General features: G+C 36.5%; 1 protein-coding gene across 1 annotated transcript; it reads left to right on the plus strand.

Annotated features, from left to right (window-relative positions):
• Positions 1-734: 734 nt before the first annotated feature.
• LOC140979448 (ABC transporter B family member 25, mitochondrial) lies at positions 735-20,378 on the plus strand. The gene is made up of 20 exons (XM_073444849.1): positions 735-1,164; positions 1,270-1,473; positions 1,590-1,776; positions 1,910-1,971; positions 3,136-3,179; positions 3,438-3,540; positions 3,695-3,802; positions 4,063-4,146; positions 4,246-4,306; positions 4,918-5,063; positions 5,133-5,249; positions 6,101-6,186; positions 11,213-11,301; positions 12,064-12,119; positions 12,458-12,538; positions 12,643-12,708; positions 12,795-12,887; positions 13,349-13,413; positions 19,343-19,478; positions 19,896-20,378. Exons 1-20 carry the CDS (start codon positions 955-957, stop codon positions 20,037-20,039), a joined length of 2,142 nt encoding a protein of 713 aa, XP_073300950.1. The 5' UTR covers positions 735-954; the 3' UTR covers positions 20,040-20,378.
• Positions 20,379-21,086: the final 708 nt, after the last annotated feature.

Here is a 21,086-nt window from a genome sequence, read left to right on the forward strand (position 1 = left end):
ATATGTGTGTTGATAAGCTTCTAAAATTATGTATTAACCACACACACATACATACACACAAAAAAATAGAAAATTGGCCTTCAGTCCCCAACCGTCGTTTTTTTTGTGTTCAGTCCCTGGGTACTTTTTTAGTACCACATTTCCACATGAAGTGTACCACAATTTGTATGACATAGTACCACAATTTTGTGGGTAGGGAGTGAACCCAAAGAAATGTTTTGATTGAGGATTTTTCACCAACTTCCAAAAAAAAAAAGATTAACTAAAATTATAGAAAATAATTAATAAAATATTTAATTTTACTAATTAAAAATTATTATTATTTTCAATTTATAGGTTAATAAAATATTATAAAAAAATTTTGTTAGGTAGTGTAATAAATTTTTAGATTTTTTTAATAAATTAAATTTTAAATTTTATAATGTTTTGTGAGAATTCCAAAAATAAAATGAATTATGCTAATAATTTTGATTTTAAATTATTGTTAGTAATAAAAAAAATATAAATATAAAAGAAAAAATATATGAATGAAAAAAGAATGAAAATTAGTGTCTGTATTGATTATTGTCACAATATTTTTTTTACATATGCCAAAGCGAAGAAATCGAAGAATTTCTTGGGAATCCTACAAGATCCGTTCGCTCTTTTTTCTCTGATAGATGGTCAGAACTTCATCTGGGTTCGAATCCTTCGAGACTTTCACACATATACATCCAACTCCTGAAATTGATCAATTTCGTGCGACCATATTCAAAGGTGGCAAACGAGAAAAACATAAGCCGTGTTTGAACAAAAATCAACGATCAACAAAAGAAACCAACGAACGCCAGAATTGCGTGTCGGGAAGATTCTGCTGAGCCCACGTTAAAGCATTTCGTCGAACAATTGTCGGCCAAGTTTGTTTTACCGTAATTTTGTACTTTAATGCATTGAGAAGAAAAGGAGAAAGTAGAAATGCAGGGTACATTCGCGTCGAGGTGTTTAAGAATCATGAATCTGCCAGTTTCTTCTCGATGCCTCAATCGTTTACCAAGTGTTTCCTTATTCAATCGGAATTTCATATCTGCGAGTAGACAAAGCATAGTATGGATCTCAGCCAGACCGACCTCGTTTACAGTCCACGCTTTTCTCTCCGATTTTCCCTCGAAACTGCCTCAAAAACCCGTAAACATATCAATCGTTTTCGATCTTGCATTTTTATTGAGGTTGTTTTAGTTTGTTTCTTTGAAAGGGTTTTTGTTTTTGTGTTTTTTGGAATTGCCTTTTCAGGGTTCGACGCCAAATGGATATGCACTGTTTTCTTCGGAAACGGAGCAAAAGTCAACAGCGCCGTTGAAGAAAGTCGGAGCTTCAGGGGAGCTAGTTACAGACTCTAAAATCATTTCCACTCTGGCGAAATACCTATGGATGAAAGAAAATGTTGAATTCAGGCTACGGGTCATCACTGCATTGGTTCTCCTTATTGGTGCCAAAGTAATTAGAAACAGTACACACTTGTTTTTCTTTGATATATTTTTTTTGGCGAATGGTTGATTTTTCCATGATTCCATCTCGTATTTATCTTCGATTTATTTTTGCATCTCTTGTAGGTGATCAATGTTCAGGTTCCATTCTTGTTTAAGTTAGCTGTCGATTGGTTAACGACAGCCACTGGAAATGCAAGTGCTCTTACTGAGTTTACGGTTGCTAATTCATCTGCTGTAGCTCTTTTTGTTACCCCAGTTGCAGTTCTTATTGGGTATGGGATAGCTCGATCAGGGGCTGCTGCCTTTAATGGTAAGTCGTTGCAGTATTCCAAGTTCATTGGTTTTTACGCTTGATTCAAAGATTCTTAGCTTATTTGTGATTTAAGGATGCCTAAAGTCAAACATATACCGTTTGTTTATTTGCAAATTTACTTTTTCTGTAGAACTACGGACTGCTATATTCTCTAAGGTGGCATTGAGAACAATTCGACAGGTTTCTAGAAAGGTATAGGACTGAGGTTTCTTGCTTCATTGTATTCTCGTCTTTAAACTGAGTAATCATTCATCTAAATTGATTTTTAGGCACCAATGGTTTGTGGTAGCTGATACTTGATAGTGTTGTCTACGCAAATCATGCAATGATTTTTCTGTTTTTAGGCAAATTCTTACTTCATTTGTCAAGACATATTGCATATCTGGGATGGGTGTTCGACTTTTTAGGACAATTTTTTTTTTTGGTGCCCTTTGTATATTGATTGCATACTTCCGCTTTTCGGCCTCCATGAAACCAATTGGCACTCTTTCCACCCACTGCCCCATAACAGTTCCTAATTTAATTTGACCTCGTTCAGTAAATGGGCATAAATCTTTTTATTCCACAGTTAGTGGAGCTGTGATGGAGACTATCCAAAATTGTGAGCATGCCCCAGGATTGTAATAACTCACTTTTGATAGAAACAATATTATATGCTCGTTTATAAGCAGGTGCAGTCAAATTTTCTATTTTTTGTTGTTAATAATATAAATTAGGGTTCTAACTAAAAACAAATTATAGTTCTAATATTTTGTTCAAGATTTTTGGTTGCCAACTTATATTTAGACTTGTTTTATAAATTTATTATCAAGAAAACACAGTTTCTCCTATGCTCTCTATTTTCAACATGGTATTATAGGATTAGGATTCCGAGAAGAAAGAAAAATAACGTGTCAAACTCAAACTGTAGGGCTATCTCATACACAAACATGCACAACATGAAAGATTTATTTGGTGAAATAATTTTAGTTTACTGCAGAATCGGCCACCTAACATGTTACATATATGTTCTTTGATGAATTGTTATCAACAAACATGCAAGCCAGTCAATAATCTGTTATAATGTTATCCTATATCATGGGGGCACTTGGTTTGTAGGAACAAATGATATGCTGTTGTCAGTTAAGTATAGAAGACTCCGCTCCTAAACTTGCCTTTATATTAACTATTTTAACTCAAGTAGTTTGCAGCTAGTAAAATCTCAGATATAATGTACATGTAACAACTACAAACTAATTGTGGTTAGACTTGACCCATTACATATATGCTACAATCACAATGTTCCATTGAGAATTCCAAATTGTGATTCAAATTTTAGGCTTTCCTGTCTTATGCTATTGATGCATCTACCTGCAGGTTTTTTCACATTTGCATGAGCTTGACCTGAGATATCACCTTAGGTATTTCTGCAGCAACTTTCTCTTGGCAAATTTTTTTCATTAGGTGCCCGGTAACTCTTGTTGATTACGACGCATGAATTAATTTAATGAAAGGTCTTAAAGTTTTCAAATTATCTGAATATAGTTGGGCTTTGTAGGTTTTTTCTCCTGTTTTCTAGTTTTGTCATTTTATTTGAGCTAGAGTTGTGAATGTCCATGGTCTTTGTTATGAAGCATTTTTTTTTAATATGGACTTCCATTTACCTCTTATCTTTGTAGTCGAGAAACAGGTGCCCTAAGTCGAATTATTGATCGTGGTAGCCGTGCTATAAATTTTATTCTTTCGTCAATGGTTTTCAATGTTGTGCCTACCATACTTGAGGTGCGGTCCTTTTTCTCTTTATTGTTCTGTCTTCTGGTTTATTTTTAATTCAATACAAACTCCTTTTGCTAATTATGTAAGAGTTTCAGTTTCTTATTGCTTCCAGTACCTGTTTCTGAATACATTTTGAACAGATTTAGTGTGTGGTTTTCAGATATCAATGGTATCTGGTATACTTGCATATAAATTAGGAGCACCATTTGCATGGATTACTTCCCTTTCTGTTGCAGCATATGTGATCTTCACATTCACTGTTACTCAGGTGTGTTTTCTTTGTATTATTTGATGTCTAAATTATAGCCTGGACTGTTTTTGCTCTCATTGTAGTGTCTCTGGCGAGATGTTCACTATATGCTAAAGAATTTTACGGCCATCCTTTGGAAATGATAAATATTTTCTGTATCAATCCCTTGTATTTTGTTTTTTATTCTTCCACCTTTCTTCGATATCTTGGTGACCGATGAAAGACATGGATCTAGTTCTTGGATGCTTGATAGATTGCTTTTCTTTATCATTTTGCAGTGGAGAACCAAGTTCAGGAAGGCAATGAACAAAGCAGATAACGACGCTGGTACACGGGCAATTGACTCATTAATTAACTATGAGGTGGCTTTCAAATCTTCGTGAAAATTGGTGTGCACTTTGATTCATTGCTAGCGGCTTGAATTTAAAACATGGTTTCTATTAACTGCCTTTTCTTTTTAGACCGTGAAGTATTTTAACAATGAGGCCTTTGAAGCTGAAAAGTATGATGAGTTTCTGCAAAGTAAGTTTTTTCCCCTTTAAAAATTTTTCTTTGAATGGGACAGCTTTTTTCCCACATCTTATACTGACTAACAACAAACATAGGACTTCTTGTTATTGTATGCATATGTTTTGCCAAAAGATGTTTTATCCCGTTTAAATCTTAGAACTCCGAGATTTAATGAACCTGGGTTCATGAATCATAGTAAAGCATATTTTGTAGGGGTGTGAAAATTCCGGCATTTCTATGTTTCTTGATCTTATGTATTAGTGATATAACCTACTGTATAATGTCAGACTGACTCTTTCCTCTTCAGCAGAAACTGTTTGCTCTTGAACTGGGGAACTGCTGTAGGTTGATTATGCGTTTGGTTTAGCAACTTTAACCATTCTTCATTGGTTTGATATTTACAAAGGCTTAATTGTGCAATGAAGCTGATATATTAGGGAAACAAAGTCTGAATCACTTTTTTCTTTCTCAAATTAACTTAAAAATATTGCGAAGTATAACAAGCAGTTCATTTTCAGCAATTTTGATTTGTTGAGGAATGTTTAATTATATTTAATTATATGCTAATTTATTGTTTAAATGCTTACTGATATCAATTTAATTAAATTCATAAATTCTTTCAGAATATGAAGATGCTGCATTGAAAACTCAAAGAAGTCTTGCCGTCTTAAACTTTGGCCAGAGTTTGATTTTCAGTGCAGCAATCTCTGCAGCTATGGTCTTGTGTTCACATGGGATTATGAATGGCAGTATGACTGTTGGAGACTTGGTAAAAAAATCAATTTTTTTGTGACGAAGGATACACTATAAAACCATAACAAAACATTTCTCTTCCTAGGTCATGGTAAACGGGCTATTGTTTCAGCTTTCTCTTCCACTCAACTTCCTTGGAAGTGTCTATAGAGAAACAATTCAAAGTTTGGTTGACATGAAGGCCATGTTCCACTTACTCGAGGTATTGTCTCATTGGCCGGAAGTTCCCCATCCCATTTTTCTGCTAGTGTTAAATTTTGTTTGTTGTATCATTCATTGTTTTTAATTTTGTCATTTTGCTTTCCTCAAGGGTTGCTCTTAGCTCAGCTTGGTCAATAGGCTTGAGTGAGAAATACATGTGTCCTCTAACAAAGATATCTCATTATCAAACCCTAAAACAATTGTGTGGTGTAATCTAAATGCACATAAATGGTATAGTGAGGTTTTCAGCCAACAATACTAGATATGAAGTTTAAATGTTAAAAGAAGTTCGGAATAAAGAAGTGATTCAAAGAAGCATGGCTATGTGATGAGAGATTAGTTGGAAGGTTTCTGTGAAAGCTAGCTTAGACGAAATGAATTATTTGCTGGTGAAGCTTATTGTTCTGCATTTCTAATATACTTGATTTTCATGTCCTAATGCTATGGCACCAAATGAAGGTAAAAAATTGTGAGATTGGAGTTAGGGCCTTACTATACTTCTACCCGTTGATATCGTGTGCGTTTCCTTTTCTTTTCATGAATTCTTTTGAGTTTGGATCATAATTTGATTTGCTGCTGTGTGTGTTGATTCAATCTATTCAATCTACTCGATAGGTTGGGTAAAAGTGTTTTCATCTGTTTTAACTTGTGTAGTTTTGTGTGTGAAATGATGATTTCAATTTGAACATTATCAATTTCATCATGTAGTCGGGAATGTTTATCGTTGCCATAATCTCTTGTGTGGTATGTGTTTTTTTACTCGCCTGCATGAAGTCAGTTTCTTCAGTCACTCATGACAAGTGCTTGACTTATTTCTTAAAATTCTGACAATTTTTCTGATACGTCCTCCAGGAGAAGGCTGAAATCAGGGACATGGATAATGCCCAGCCTTTGAAATTAACTGGGGGTGGCATTGAATTTGACGACGTTCACTTCAGGTGCACTTCATAATCTTTGGTTAGCATTCTGCTGTCAAAATGAATTCCGTATGTACAAAGTAGAAAAATACGACATCTAAAGATCGTATCTGCAGAAATGGGGATAATACATTATTATATCCCTCTAGTTTCCGGTTTTTCCCAATTATGTCTCTCAAACGTTTGCCTTCCCATTTATGTCCGTCATCAGTTAATTTGATTCTAGAAAATATCCCTACTGTCATCTCCTCCGCGAACGGCAAACGGAACATTCACGTGAACAATGAAAGGACCAAATTATAACCCGATTTTCCCTTTTTCAGCAGAAGCAAGCTTAGTCCCCAAAGATGCATCTACTTCATCTAGCCATCAGAGGTCAATGCCAGTATTATTTCTTCACTTTACAGTTTACACTACAAGAAATAACAAAATCCGTATTGAATTATCACAAATTTTTTTTTTTGATACGAAACTACTTTTCATTATAATAATAGTGTGGATTACAAAGGATAGTAATCCTAATAAATTAAATAAAAATTACGATAAAAACAGAGATCTTAAATCAACAACAAACATAATTCCAATCCCTAATCACATCCGCAATAAGTAAATGTTTGAACTCCGGTAACATCGTTGTCCATGTCGCGACCCTGAGTCTTATCTTTGCCCATACATCGTCCAGAGACTCTGCCGAATCCGCAAGCATTCTATTATTCCTTTCCAACCACAGAGTCCAAAAGATGCAGTGCACCGTCAAGAGCCAGAATCTGTTATTCCTTCTTCCGTCTGCCATAGTAATGTCCATGATAAACAAGTCCCGAGCCTTTCTTGGAAATGTGCAGTCGAAACGAAGTTCTTGCAGAACTCTTGTCCAAATTGCATGTGAAAATGAACAGTGCACCAGAATATGATCTTGGTTCTCTTCATGTCTCCGGCATAGATTACACCATTGCGGTCTTAATGCGCAATCAGGCCACTTTTTCTGCAACATGTCGCTAGTCGATAGTTTCCCCAACGCCACTATCCACGAGAAGACTTGGACCTTGTGCGGGATCGGTATTTTCCAGATATTTTCATGGTATGGAAATGAAGGGAAAGCTGTAAGCGGGAAAAAAGAAGCATAGAAAGACCGAACAGAAAAAAACCCCGACGGATCCCCCAACCACACTCTAAAATCAGTCGTACCATTCTCCAACCTAACCGTTTCTAAAATCCCCAATAGTTCAGCAAATTCCTCTAATTCTACCTCATTTAAGGGTCTCCTGAAACGCAAATCCCACTGGAAAATATTATTGTTCATTCCCAAAACATTTTCCTCTAAAAAACTTTTGATTGGTTTATTCACGGTTGAAGAAATTAGAAAAAGAGATGGAAAACGATCTTTGAACGACAAACCACCACCCCCCAGATATCTTCCCAAAAACGTATCAAGTTCCCCCCTTTTAAAACCGCCCTAATCAAAAATTCAAAAGTCGAGTACGATCGAGAAATAAACTTCCAGGGGCTTTTGAAGGTAGAGTTCCTCGCCAACCCCACATCCCAACCATTATCCTGAAGACCATAGATACTCTTGATAACTCTTTTCCACAACGAATCTTTTTCCACCGAACATCTCCACCACCACTTTCCAAGAAGTGCCTTGTTCGTCAAGCATATATTCCCCAGCCCTAGTCCTCCCCTGTCCTTAGGCTTACAAACTTGTTTCCACCCAACGACATGGCAATGTATCTCCCCATCCGCTCCGTCCCACAAAAAATCTCTCATCAATTTTTCCATTTTTTTCGCCACCCCAATTGGCACTCTGAAAAGTGACATATAGTAAGTCGGCATCGCTCCTAAAACTGCCTTAATCAAAGTGAGACGACCACCTCTTGAGAGGAAAGACTTCTTCCAACTTGCCAGTTTCTTAGACATTTTAGATATTACGGGCTCCCAAAATTCAGCAGACTTGGGGTCACCTCCCAAAGGTGCCCCAAGGTACTTTATCGGCCAAACCTCTCTTTTGCATCCAATTAAACGTGCCATATCCACAATTTCCTCTTCCAAGACATTTAAACCCAAGACAACGCTTTTTTCCAAATTGATTTTCAGTCCTGATTTAACAGTGAAGTTATTGAGAATTTCCAACAGTGCTAAAAGATGTCTATCCGACTGGACAAAAAACAACGTGTCATCTGCGAATTGGATATGAGATATTTCGATTTTTTCTCTCCCTACCACCCATCCTCTTACCTCATTCACTGTCTTTGCCTTATCAACCAACCGACCCAAACAATCAAGCACTAGGTTAAAGAGAAAAGGGGATAGTGGATCCCCTTGACGAATGCCTCTCTCCCCCTGGAATTTTCCCCGCGGTCTACCGTTGATGAAAATTGAAAAGGAAACATTGGAGACACAACCTTTAATCCACGGCCTCCATCTTGTCCCAAAACCTTTCATTTGCATCACATAATCAAGAAATCTCCAATCAACGTTGTCGTAGGCTTTTTCCAAATCAACCTTAAAAACCCCACCTTTCTTTTTTTTTCCTGCGATGTTCTTCAACTATCTCATTCGCTATAAGACAACAATCCACAATTTGTCTTCCCTTAATAAAAGCGCACTGACTCTCTGAAATTGTCTTTCCCAAAACATTCTTCAATCTATTTGCCAAAACATTTGCCAAAATCTTAAACAGACTCGTTGTCAAGCTGATTGGGCGGAAATCTTTAACTTTGGTTGCATCTTGTTTCTTTGGGATAAGGCATATATAGGTTTCATTAGTAATGGCATTAACAATGCCACCGTTAAAAAATTCAGCAAACACCTTAACTAAATCCGCTTTTACCATATCCCAATTCATCTGAAAGAAGGCCATTGTAAATCCATCCGGCCCTGGTGCTTTGTTCCCATCACAATCGAAAACAGCCCTCTTAATCTCATCTTCAGAAAATTCAATCTCCAACTCCTCTGCTTCATTCGTATCTAATGGACACCATTCCAATCCATCGAAACCCCCACCACCCACGTCAGATTTCCGGTATAGATTTTTGAAGAAGTTGACAATGTTTTCCTCGATCTGTTTATCTTCCGTAATCAACGACCCATCTTCCAACTCTACCTTTTCTATTAATGATCTGTTTCTACGATTGTTGAGTAAAGCATGGAAGAATCTTGAATTTTGGTCACCTTCCCTTAGCCATTTCACTTTTGCTTTTTGACTATCCATTTGAAATTTTCTAAACGACAACACCTCAAGTTCCGTCCTCCTTTCCTTTCTTTCCTCGTGAAGACTTTCTGACCACGATCCCTCAGCCTCCAAACCATCCAATTGATTTATTCGATTAACCACCTCCGTGTATCTAACACCCACATCAACAAAAACCTCCTTATTCCATATAGAAACCTCGGCCTTCATCCCCTTGAGTTTCGACATGAACTTAAAACCTTCCCATCCCCGAGCAACCCCATTATTCCACCAAGACCTCACCAATTCTTTGAGCTTATGATGGGACAACCAAGTGTTTTCAATAGGTCTTGCTGAATAAATCAAACACTATAAGAATTACAGTATACCATAACAGCAGTATTCTATTTTGCTTGCATACAAGAATATGCCTATAAGTCTATTACAGGTTGATATTATACATAAATCTAAAAGATTAATGTAGGGAGCACAATTCTCTACCAATATAAGTCTTGGCCAAGACACAACTCACCCATGTTGGAGAAAATAAATAAATCTCTTAAAAAACATTCAACTATAAATATATAAGCTACTGAAAGTTCAAGGAGTGCTATCTTGCACACGCACTTCGACATGCAGTCATGCACAAATGGGGCAGAACTCTTGAAAATTTTGAGACATGACACGTTATTTCATGTCCACACCTACATTAATTAAAGGAAATTTGAATTTAAAAAGCACCTAAAACAAGTCTGCAACATTAAAAAAAACTAGATAATGATTCATGTTCGACTAAAAGCCAAAATCATGAATTAAAGCAACATAATTGATCAAAATTTATCATCAACGAGAAGGCACTTATAGTGGTTGAATGAGGTTTATGGGTTCCTTGCGATCAACTCTCGATGTCGGAGAGAAATTGTCGGCTTCGAGGGGAATTTGGACGAAGGGGAAGAGACGATTTGGGGACTAGGGCTTGTTTATGCTGAAAGAGGGAGTGTTGAATTATAATTTGGGCCTTTCACGGCTCAAGTGCACATCACAGGAATATTCCGTCTGCCCTTCACAGAGGAGTTGACGGTACGGATATTTTCTAGAATCAAACTAATGGATGAGGGACATAAAATGGGAAGACAAATGTTTGATGGACAAAAATGGGAAAAGGGAAACTAGAGCGATATTATAATATATTATCCCGCAAAAACGGTACATGAAACTCTAGATCCTTGTGTTATATCTAATAAAAATACTGCAAAGTTCGTGGGGATTAATTATGCAGCTAGAAGTAGGTCGTGTGGATTGAAACAGATCTAACTGCTGTAATCTAGAGTTGGATGCACATGCATAAGTGTTTGTACTTGTGTGCTTGGAGAACTTCCAGGGATCATGTCACTATTGAAACAACATAAAACAACGGCAGATTATGTATATACTTCTGCAATCATCATTGAAACATTTAGTGATCTGCATTTCACTTGCTAGGGATTTTAAAAGTGTCATGCGTGATACAATCTGGAAATCGTTACATTTCTGCATTTTCATGTACTTAGGCACTGAAATATTCAAGAATTTTATGCTTAGTATCTCTTATGCCTTTTGTAGAAGTTTGAAATAAAGTGTTGGTATTCTCTTTAAATCACAAAATATTTACCTTGAAATCACAAAATTATTTACCTTTAATACTTTGGTTCTCTAAACGACCATGATGATCAGGTTCTCTTAAACTGTTCAGTGATATCATACCTTATAGTTTGTTTTTGTCTTTCAATGTTTGAAGTTTCTAATATTTTCAATTTCTGTGAATTTTTTTAGTTCACTATATTTGAGATTAATTATATAGATGTCCATCTCTTACATTTCTTCTGTGATCTGCTTGTGTAGTTATCTTTCAGAAAGGAAGATTCTTGATGGAACGTCGTTTGTTGTGCCAGCAGGGAAAAGTGTGGCTATTGTTGGAACAAGTGGCAGTGGTAATTAGATCGTTTGAAATTGACTGTACATAATTTACCATCTGTCTTTTGGTTAAGTATCTGATGATGGTCGGCTTCCGTGTGCTTCATGTTCGGTTATTAGTGATATAGTTGCTGAAAAAAATATTTTTTAATTCTTCCATTTTACTTTTGATGCATGCTTATCAGTTTGGATTAACTTGTTCAGTCGCTTGAAGTTTTTTCTTGGGGAGAGTATGTTTTTCAGTCCTTGGGCCAGCAGCATCTATGAAAGCTGACATACATACTGATGTTTAAAAAAAAAAAACAATTTATGGTGTCTTTGTTTCCTAGAATGGAAGTAAAATGGGCTGAACTTGATGAGTTTTGGAAAGTTTTGTTTTGAGACCTTCATACAACTTTAATTATTCAAGTCTACATATGTTTCACAGAATTGAGCTGATCCATATCTTATTCTAAGGGCATTCATTTTTCCTATTAATTCTTGTATACTTGTCTGCATATTATTTTCCCGAGTACTCTGATGCTTTTTGATCCAAGCAAGTGTTTGTTCAGTACAACACTGACAATGTTTTTAGTCAATTTGTTCAAATAGGATGGAATACAAGTATGACAGTAGATTGAGATTCAGTTCTTGGTGATATACATGCTATTTCTTTCTTCTTTTTTTCTGTTATATATCTTGTGACAGATGTCAATTCATCCTGGATTCTTACATTTTAATTTCTGCTCTTGTTCCTTTTTTCAAATAAGATTGATAAGTTGGTTGCTGCTTATTTGCAGGAAAGTCTACCATACTTAGATTGCTCTTCAGGTTTTTTGATGCCCACTCTGGACATGTAAGAGTGCAAACATTTCCTTTTTCCGAATCCTTCTTTTATACAATAAATAGATTTAACATTTATTTCCTGCATGGTGTTTTATGTATGAATTTTAGGTCGCTACCATTTTTTTCAGTTTCATTGTCACACGGCGTATTTTTCTCAGACTATTTGTGGTTGTGTTTAGTAGCTTATAGCAATGTGTAAACATTTCAACTTACCAGGATTAATTAAAGGAGCATATAAAATCATGCTAGTTATTTGTCAAACAAGAGCTGCATCACTTTCTTTATTTTATTTCGCCAAATTGGGCCCTAGACTTTATTCAATTGTGCAAGTACCTTCCTATTTGACAGATAAAAATAGATGGTCAAGATACTCGATTGGTAACTCTGGAGAGCCTCAGAAAGTCCGTTGGCGTTGTTCCTCAAGATACTGTAAGTGTATTTTGTTTACTCCTGGTGATTTTTCATCTAGGTCCACAGAACTCTAAACTTTCTGGTTTTATAATTTGAATGGAGGACTTATACTTTGCTGGCAGGTACTGTTCAATGATACCATATTTCACAATATTCATTATGGCCGCCTTTCAGCGACAGAGGAAGAGGTTTCTTTAAATTCATATTGGTTTTGAGCTGGCAGATTGCAAATTTCATAAGTTCTTCACTTGTTGCAATTGTTTTCTGGTATCAGGTGTATGACGCAGCTCGTCGTGCTGCAATTCATGACACCATTATGAAGTTTCCAGAGAAGTATTCAACTGTTGTCGGGGAGAGAGGGCTTAAGGTATGCCTTCTACTTTTACCCTTCCCACTAAATCCGTTGTTAAAATTAACCATTCTCTCTTGATTATGCATTTATTTATAAACTATATATATTTCTAGTTTCTGCTTTGCAAAGTTTTTCTTTTTATAACTTAAGTCATATTTCAAGAATAACATGGGAAGAAATAATATTTTGCTAAAACTTTTGATTTCTAAACCTGCAGTTTGTGTCAATCAGAAATTCTTATTATCCGCTTCCTGATTACTTTCAGAAAGGTTTTTTAATTTCATCTTTCACATTATCGTCTGCTGTTTGCATGTCCATTCTCTAATGATGGATGGATCAGTAATTCGAGATGCCTGGTGATTGGAAACAGATAGTAAATTTAGCAGTCTTTGACAGTTAGACTAATATATGCTCTGGCTCTGAGTTTTTTCAGTTTTTCGATTTCTATTTAGAAAGTTCCTCGTCCTCTTGTGCAGTTAAGTGGTGGTGAAAAGCAACGTGTTTCACTAGCCCGTGCATTCTTGAAAGCACCTCCCATAATGTAAGTATCTTCTTAGATATTGAGCTCTCCACTCATTCTGTTTTGTTGTTATTTTTTTGTAGCGTGGCTCGTGGTTCTAAAAATGGTATTAAATTTGTATTGAGAAATTATGAATGTTAAACTACTAGTAAATCTTGTAGTAAGATGAAGCATTTATATCATATGGTTTTTATTGAGAATCATAATTACCCTCACTTTCCATGTGATTTACGTATTTGCGAATGCAAACATTTTGACATACAAATTTAACTGCAGCACTTTTCAGTAATTCATTGAACAAAGTTGTCCATGCATACCCAGTGTTAGACGTGCTTGTTCCATAGGAGTGAGCAGAGTGCTATGGGTTATATAATTTATATTTAGAAAAAGGCAGTGCAACTTTTTTTTTTTAGTGTTCTTGGTTTGCTGAATTCAGAAGAATGAAAATAATTGTTTTATATTTCAAATTTGTTGTCATATTTTCCAAAATGATGTAATCAGTGGTACTTGCTTTTAGACATATTAAGCTTGGCTGAAGTAACTTGGCAACACAGGGGGGAGTACTTTCTAATAGAGCAAGTTAGTGAAGGATAAATCCATGTACGCAAACCTGACGAGTTTGGGACTATGATTCATCTTGTGGGGTCTGTGGGGACAAGGACAACACATAGATACATTTATGTGTGTGTGTTGAATGATTTCTGAAGTTAACTAATAGTTTTGATTGCAAATTATTTTATCTTTCTATGTTAGTTGTTTTTACAATTTTTTTGGAAAATCTAACCTTTTTCCATATTTTCGTTCACTCATTCCTTTCTTTTGCTGGTGCTGTCACCACCCTCTCTTTCTCTGTTGCCAACGTTCTTTCTTTGTCCTCCACTTTTTTAGAAATCATCAACCAAACAGGTGTCCATTGCAATCTGCACATTAACCTGCCTATATCCAATTCCACCACCATCTCCGTGTTTTGCTACCATCACCACCCTTTCATTTTTCTCCACTGTTTTCTGCTTATGGTCGCAGACACAAAATCATCCTGAGGGATTAAGACTGCCACATCGATGATGGTACCAGCCTTGATCCATCATGATTCAACCATTTCACTTCTTCCTCCTCCTTCCCTCGGTCTAGCCTCACACCAGCCTCGTTACAACATCATTATTGCTTTTGCCTGTGTGACCTCTTCCTTATTTTACTCACCGGTACTGCTGGATCTATCACTTCTACCACGACTGGTATCATGATTGCAGACCAGTGCCTCCTAACTTTTATACATTCCGATTCCTTTTCATGACCCGCTTCCAGCCTCTCTTCTAAGATATTTTAGATCTCTTATTATACCCTGTTCATAGAGGATAAACTAATTATGGCATTATTGATGCTCAGGGGCAAAGTTTTGGGGTTGGTAACATATCAATTTCTGGCTGACTATTTTTTTTATATATAATTTTGGTGGGCCTTTATGTCAAAGATGTGATTGGATTCTTTAGCAGGCATTTTTCCCCAGTTTAAATCTCTTCGATTCTAAAATCAAAGGTATTTTATATTTTCCTAGAAGTCAATAGCTTTAAGGAAGCTAGATGAATTATGATTATTGTGTTGCAAGTTTTATGAGTTTGAGGTAAAAGTAATTCATACTTGCTGAAATAAACAAGGCTTTTGGAGATAACTTTTGTGTATTATTTCATAGATACAATTACATCTTGTATAGAGTACATTGAGCTAATCTAATCCCACAAAATCAGAAAACTAAATATTCTCCTACCAAAATCAGAATATTATCCTACAATGTTTATGATATTTGACAATCATATCAAATCACAATTATTGATAAAATATTTACACAATCTTTTCCATATTATTCTACACTCCCTCTCAAACTTGATTGTAAATATCTATGAGGCCAAGCTTGCCAACAAGAAATTCACGAGTTTGCTCTTACTTTCTTTTTGTGAGTAGATGAATCAGGTGGTTAGTTGTGGGCACATATTCAATATGGATAATCCCTTTGTCTATATTTTCTTTAATGAAATGTCGATTTGCTTTAACATGTTTAGTTTTATCAAGATGAACTGGATTGTAGACGATACTGATGGCTGCTTTGTTGTCACAGTAGAGCTGCATAGGTTCTGTGCACTCTATGTTGAATTCGGATCACTTTGCCAAACAGTAAAAATTGGATTTTGAAATCCAAATCTCATGAAATCCTCCGAAATCTTGGTTGCCAAACACACTGGTATCCAAAGTTCTTGATGACTTTCAAAAATCTATCAAACCAGTCACGTGGGGATGATTTGAGCCCATAAAGAGACTTGTTGAGTATGCATACGATTTGGCTTTCTGATTTCTCCTCAAAACAAGGGGTTTGACTCATGTAAACTTCTTCTTTGAGTTCGCTATTAAGGAAAGCATTTTTAGTTTTCAACTGATGTAGTGGCCAATAAGATTGGCTGCTAAGGACACAAGTATTTTTACGGTGTTAAGTTTTTCTACAGATGCGAATGTTTCAGTGTAATATATACCATAAGTTTGTGTGAATCCCTTGGCAACCAGTCGTGCTTTATGTCTCTCAATCGAACCGTCAACTTTAGACTTGACTATAAACATCCATTTGCACCCTACAGTATTTTTCCTTGCAGTAATACCAAGCTCGATCTGTTATTCTGTTGTAGGGCACACATTTCTTCTAGCACGACAACTTTCCATTAGGGAACATTTAGAGCTTCTTGAATTGACCTGAGAATGGTGGCACTAGACAATTTTGAAGTAAAGGCACAAAATGAAGAGGAAAGATTCGAGTAAGAGACACAGTTAGAAATAAGGTGTTGAGTGCAAGATTGTACATCTTTTCTAATTACTATAGCTACATTAAGATCATGAGTGGTACCTGACGGAGGAGGATCTACTACCGGTTCGTACTCTTGACTGTGGCTAGGATTCACGACATCTTTAATTACGTGAGACTTGTCCCATTGTGAGTAGACATATAGCTTTTTTTGTGGTGTTGGTTCTGTTTCTGCTTATGCTTCTGACACAGGAGTGTTGGTTTCATGTATGGAAGGGTTGGTCAGGGATAAGTCAGGAAAAGAGGCCAGTGTAAGGTCGAATTGTATACCAAGGAGAGAAGTGTCCCAACCAACTTCATCAAATGTCTCCACCTGAAGCGAAGATTGGGAGAAAAAGTGTGTGTTCTTGAAGAAGATATAAATCTTTCGAGTGCTGGGACAATAACATCGGTAACCTTTTTGGGAAGGAGAATAACCCACAAATACGATTCTAATGGCTTGAGGATCAAGTGTACTGCGATTGTGATTATGGACATGCACAAATGCTAGACACCCAAATGTCTCAAGTGGTGGGTGAGTGGAGATATGGACGACGGGAACTTGTTTAAGGAGGAGATACAATGGAGTCTGGAGGTTAAGTGGACGGCTAAGTAAGCGATTAATGAGAAAGGCAGCGGTGATTACAACATCCCCCCACAGGTATTTGGGAACATTCATGGTGAACATAAGGCCACGGACAATCTCTAGAAGATGGCGATTCTTGCATTCGTTACCCTGTTTTGCTGAGGAGTATCTACACAGGAACTTTGGTGGGTAATACCATGGGCTTTCAGATAGTCACCGATGGTGGTATTGAAGTATTTTGTACCATTATCGGTTCGTAAGTTGCTGATGCGAGTATTAAATTTGTTCTGAATAATTTGATGAAAGATTTTGAAGGTTGTGGAGGTGTCGGATTTGTTTTTGAGGAGGTAAACCCATGTGACTCGTGTATGATAATCAATAAATGTTATAAACCAATGTCTCCCTAGATGTGTAGTAACCGGTGAGGGTCCCCAAATATCTCTGAGGATTAAGGAGAATGGTGACGAGGGTGTATAAGCTTAGGAGAGTAAGTAATGCGTGTATGCTTGGCAATTTGACAAATATCACATAAAAGCAAATTGATCTTTATTATCCTTGAATAATGAAGGGAACAAATGTTGTAAATATGAAAAACTAGGATGGCCTAGCCTGTGATGTCATAACATTATTTTTGAAATATTCAAAACAGACGCAAATGGACGGAGCATTGTTCTCAAAGTAGTAAAGACCGTGGCGAAACCTAGCATCCTACCCGATAGTAGTTCCTGAAAAAAACAAGAGAAGGGTAAGAATCTAGCGACACTATTATTATCCTTAGTCAGCTTACTGACAGAATGTAGATTACAAGTAAATGAGGGAACATGAAAGACGGATTTTAGGATAATATCACTAGACAATTGAATGTTACCCATGCCTGCAATACGGGTTAGGCAACCATCAGCTATTTTAACTGTGATGTGTAGGGCACGGAGTATAAGTTCAAAAAATATTAGAGTCTCTTGTCATGTGATCAGAGGCGCTAGAATCGACAATCCAAGATTCTGCAACACAAAAATTTGGGGCAGGGTGGGTTTTACTAGATTGAGTGACCGAGCATGACCCAACAGCCTGACTTGGAGATTGATTGAGTGAGGACTGACGCAGAAGATGACAATATTGTTCAAATATGCTCTCTCTGTTCCTTTGTCAAAGGTGCGTTGATGTCTGAGGAAGCAGGCTGTTTGGGCTTGAAAGCCACGACCATTGTGTCGTTTTTGTGGTGTCTGCTGGTTTACCGTGGATCTCCCGACACTTATCTTTGGTATGTCTAGGACGCTTACAATGTTCGCACCAGGCCCGGATGCGGGCCCTGGACCTGGGCTATTGGGGTCGATTGGAGATCAAGACAGAAGCCTCAGATGCAGCACGTGTGGCTGGTAAAGGAAGCATGACTTTGCGGCGCATTACTTCACGTCGAACTTCTGCAAACGCATCCTCAGGAGATGGAAATGGGTTTTACGCAACCACATGTCACCGAACATCATGGAGTTCCCGATTCAGTCCTGCAAAGAAATCAAAGACACGTTCCTTCTCAAGATTTTGACAAATTTTGACACTGCATTGAGCACAAGTTGGAGTGTTGTCCAGAAAAAGATCAAACTCTTGCCACAAGTCTTGAATGTCCGTGAAGTATTGTGTCACGGAATTAGAACCTTGCTGCATTTCCTTAAGTTTTTATTGAAGCTCGAAAATCTTTGAGGCATTTCCAAGGTCAGAATACATCTGACGAGCAGAATTCCGGACTTCTTTTGCTGTTTGAAACCACAAATAGCTACGGCTGATGCTGTTCTCCACGGAATTGATGAACCATGCGAGGACAATTGAATTTCGAGCAACCCAAGTTTGGTATGACGGGCTTGGTGACGCAAGTTCTCTGGTGAAAGGACCCATTTTTCCACAGCCACATATCACAATCTTGACGGAAATAATTGTGGCGGTTGAGTTTGTGGCAGTGATTTGGAGAGACGACACATCTCTCCCGGAAAGAGGAGCAAAGGTAGACTCGTCGGAGGAGGACGAATTTTTGGATGAGTCCGATAACATTTTTCAAAGACGAAGGTTGCAAACAAGCTGTTAGATGGCGAGGGGAGTTTAAAACCCTGGGGCTTGGATACCAAGCAGAAATAAATTAGGCTTTTGGAGATAAGTGTTGTGTATTACTTCATAGATAAAATTGCATCTATATAGAGTACAATGAGGTAATCTAATCCCACAAAATCGGAAGACTAAAAATATTCCTACCAAAATCAGAATATTATCCTACCATATTTACAATATTTGACAATCTTATCGAATCACGACTAATTGATAAAATATTACAAAATCTTCTCCATATTATTGTACAACACTTCAATGATATAATGAACTATATGTTGGAGTTTCATGTCAACTTAAATGTTTTTTTTCCAAAAAATGCTAGTATTGTGATGGGGTTTGGTAGAGCTATTTCTCTTTATTAACACAAAATAAACTTTAGATGAGGATTGACGAATCCACAACTGATGTTGAGTGCTCCTTTTTAATCACGTTTTTGCCTTTAGGTTCTGTGATGAAGCTACGAGTGCTCTTGATAGCACAACAGAAGCAGAGATTTTAAGTGCATTGAAATCCCTAGCTAATGGCCGGACTTCCATATTTATTGCTCACAGGCTTACAACAGCAATGCAGTGTGATCAGGTACGTATTCTGCACCAATTCTTATTTACTTACCTACATATTTATGACCTTTTTTTTAGTTGATTGTTACCCAACTCAATATACCGATTTGTGAGAATAAACTTTTTTCCTATGGGGATGCTGGAAAGTACTTGCATTTCCCCAGTTTTAAACATAAGAAGATATTTATATGGTAAATTATCCATGGTTTCTCATGTGCTAACACGATGACGTAACTGTGGGTAACAGAGATTTTGACAGAGTAATTTTCCAATCCCTGATAACTCCTTACCATATGCCTAATATTTTACCGTAATTTTACAATCTATGATGTGTACCTTGTTAGATTCCTCTTAGCTGAATTCATGCATCTCACATGTTCATTATTAGTGTTTCCTTTACAATCAGCATTAATATGTTTTCTTCAATGGATTTCAGATTGTAGTTTTGGAAAATGGACGGGTTTTAGAACAGGGACCGCACGAAGTCCTTTTATCGAAGAATGGGAGATATGCACAACTTTGGGCACAACAAAATGCCACAGTTGATTCCCTGGATGAGGCTATCAAAGTGGTGGCATGAATTCCAACATCTCGTTTAGCTTTTACACATAGGGGAAGCAAGTATGCATCTTCTTTGGTTTTCCATGTCAAAAACTCTTCTCATTTGACAGACCTGGATCATCAAAAACTTATGTCAGGTTTCATGTTATTTCATCTTTGAATTTATATCCCGTCTGTTCGCGTATGTGTACATCATAATTTACAACGTCCCTTTGTCTCCTCGGAATAACATCAGTACATGTTGTATCTTAGAGCATAAATCAGGTAGATATTTATTAGTTATGATCTGCAAATGTCCTCCTACACTTTCAGATCCTGTAATAATTTGTGATTCAATACCGAAATAATATTAAATTTTTGATTCAGTTCTTTAAGTTTTGATTCATGACAGACTAGTAGACCGAGGATCCAAAGTTTATGGAAGTGTATAATATAGATCTATTCGTGGATGTTAGGCAAAAGAAGAGAAATGAAGAGACTTGTTTCCATAGTATCGATACAAAACCAGTTCTTAATGCGATAACAAATATAAATTCATGTGTTTTATAAGAACATGGTTTAGAGTTGGATCATATGTCTTTTGCTATCCAGAAATCAATCTAATATTTAAAAGTTGGTTTATTATTCTAAATTTAAAAAGATTAAAGAATTCTTTAAAAGTATTTGCAAAATAGAGTTCGATACACGCTGTCTAAGTGATCAAAATTTTTTTTTTTGTTAATGCCAAAATCATGCAAGCCTGTTGTTTTCCTATGATATGAATGATACTTTCGAATTTCAAATTAAAATATTCATGAAGTAGTTTATATGTATCTCTCTTGCATTGTGAGATGGTGGAGATAAATATTTCCAAATAGAAAAAAAAACATAATTCTATGTAATTAACTATATGAATTTCTAATTAGTTGGGTTTATCTTCCCAAAGAAAAAAGCACACATGTATATTTTTAGTATTATTTGTTAATAGGTGTTCAGCGAGTCAACTTGTGACTTGAACTTTATTGATTCTTATATAAAAACAATCTTTATTTTAATAATATTTTACGGTTTTATCCAATTATGACAT

Source organism: Primulina huaijiensis, chromosome 6, assembly GCF_012295235.1.
Source record: "Primulina huaijiensis isolate GDHJ02 chromosome 6, ASM1229523v2, whole genome shotgun sequence".
NCBI lineage: Eukaryota > Viridiplantae > Streptophyta > Magnoliopsida > Lamiales > Gesneriaceae > Primulina > Primulina huaijiensis.

What these genes read in the sequence shown, in the direction of transcription:
- LOC140979448 (XM_073444849.1), top strand. Translation starts at nt 955, where the DNA reads ATGCAGGGTACATTCGCGTCGAGGTGTTTAAGAATCATGAATCTGCCA. An exon ending in CCATGTTCCACTTACTCGAG is followed by an intron (nt 5,250 to 6,100) that starts GTATTGTCTCAT and finishes TACGTCCTCCAG; the next exon opens with GAGAAGGCTGAAATCAGGGA. An exon ending in TCGGGGAGAGAGGGCTTAAG is followed by an intron (nt 12,888 to 13,348) that starts GTATGCCTTCTA and finishes CCTCTTGTGCAG; the next exon opens with TTAAGTGGTGGTGAAAAGCA.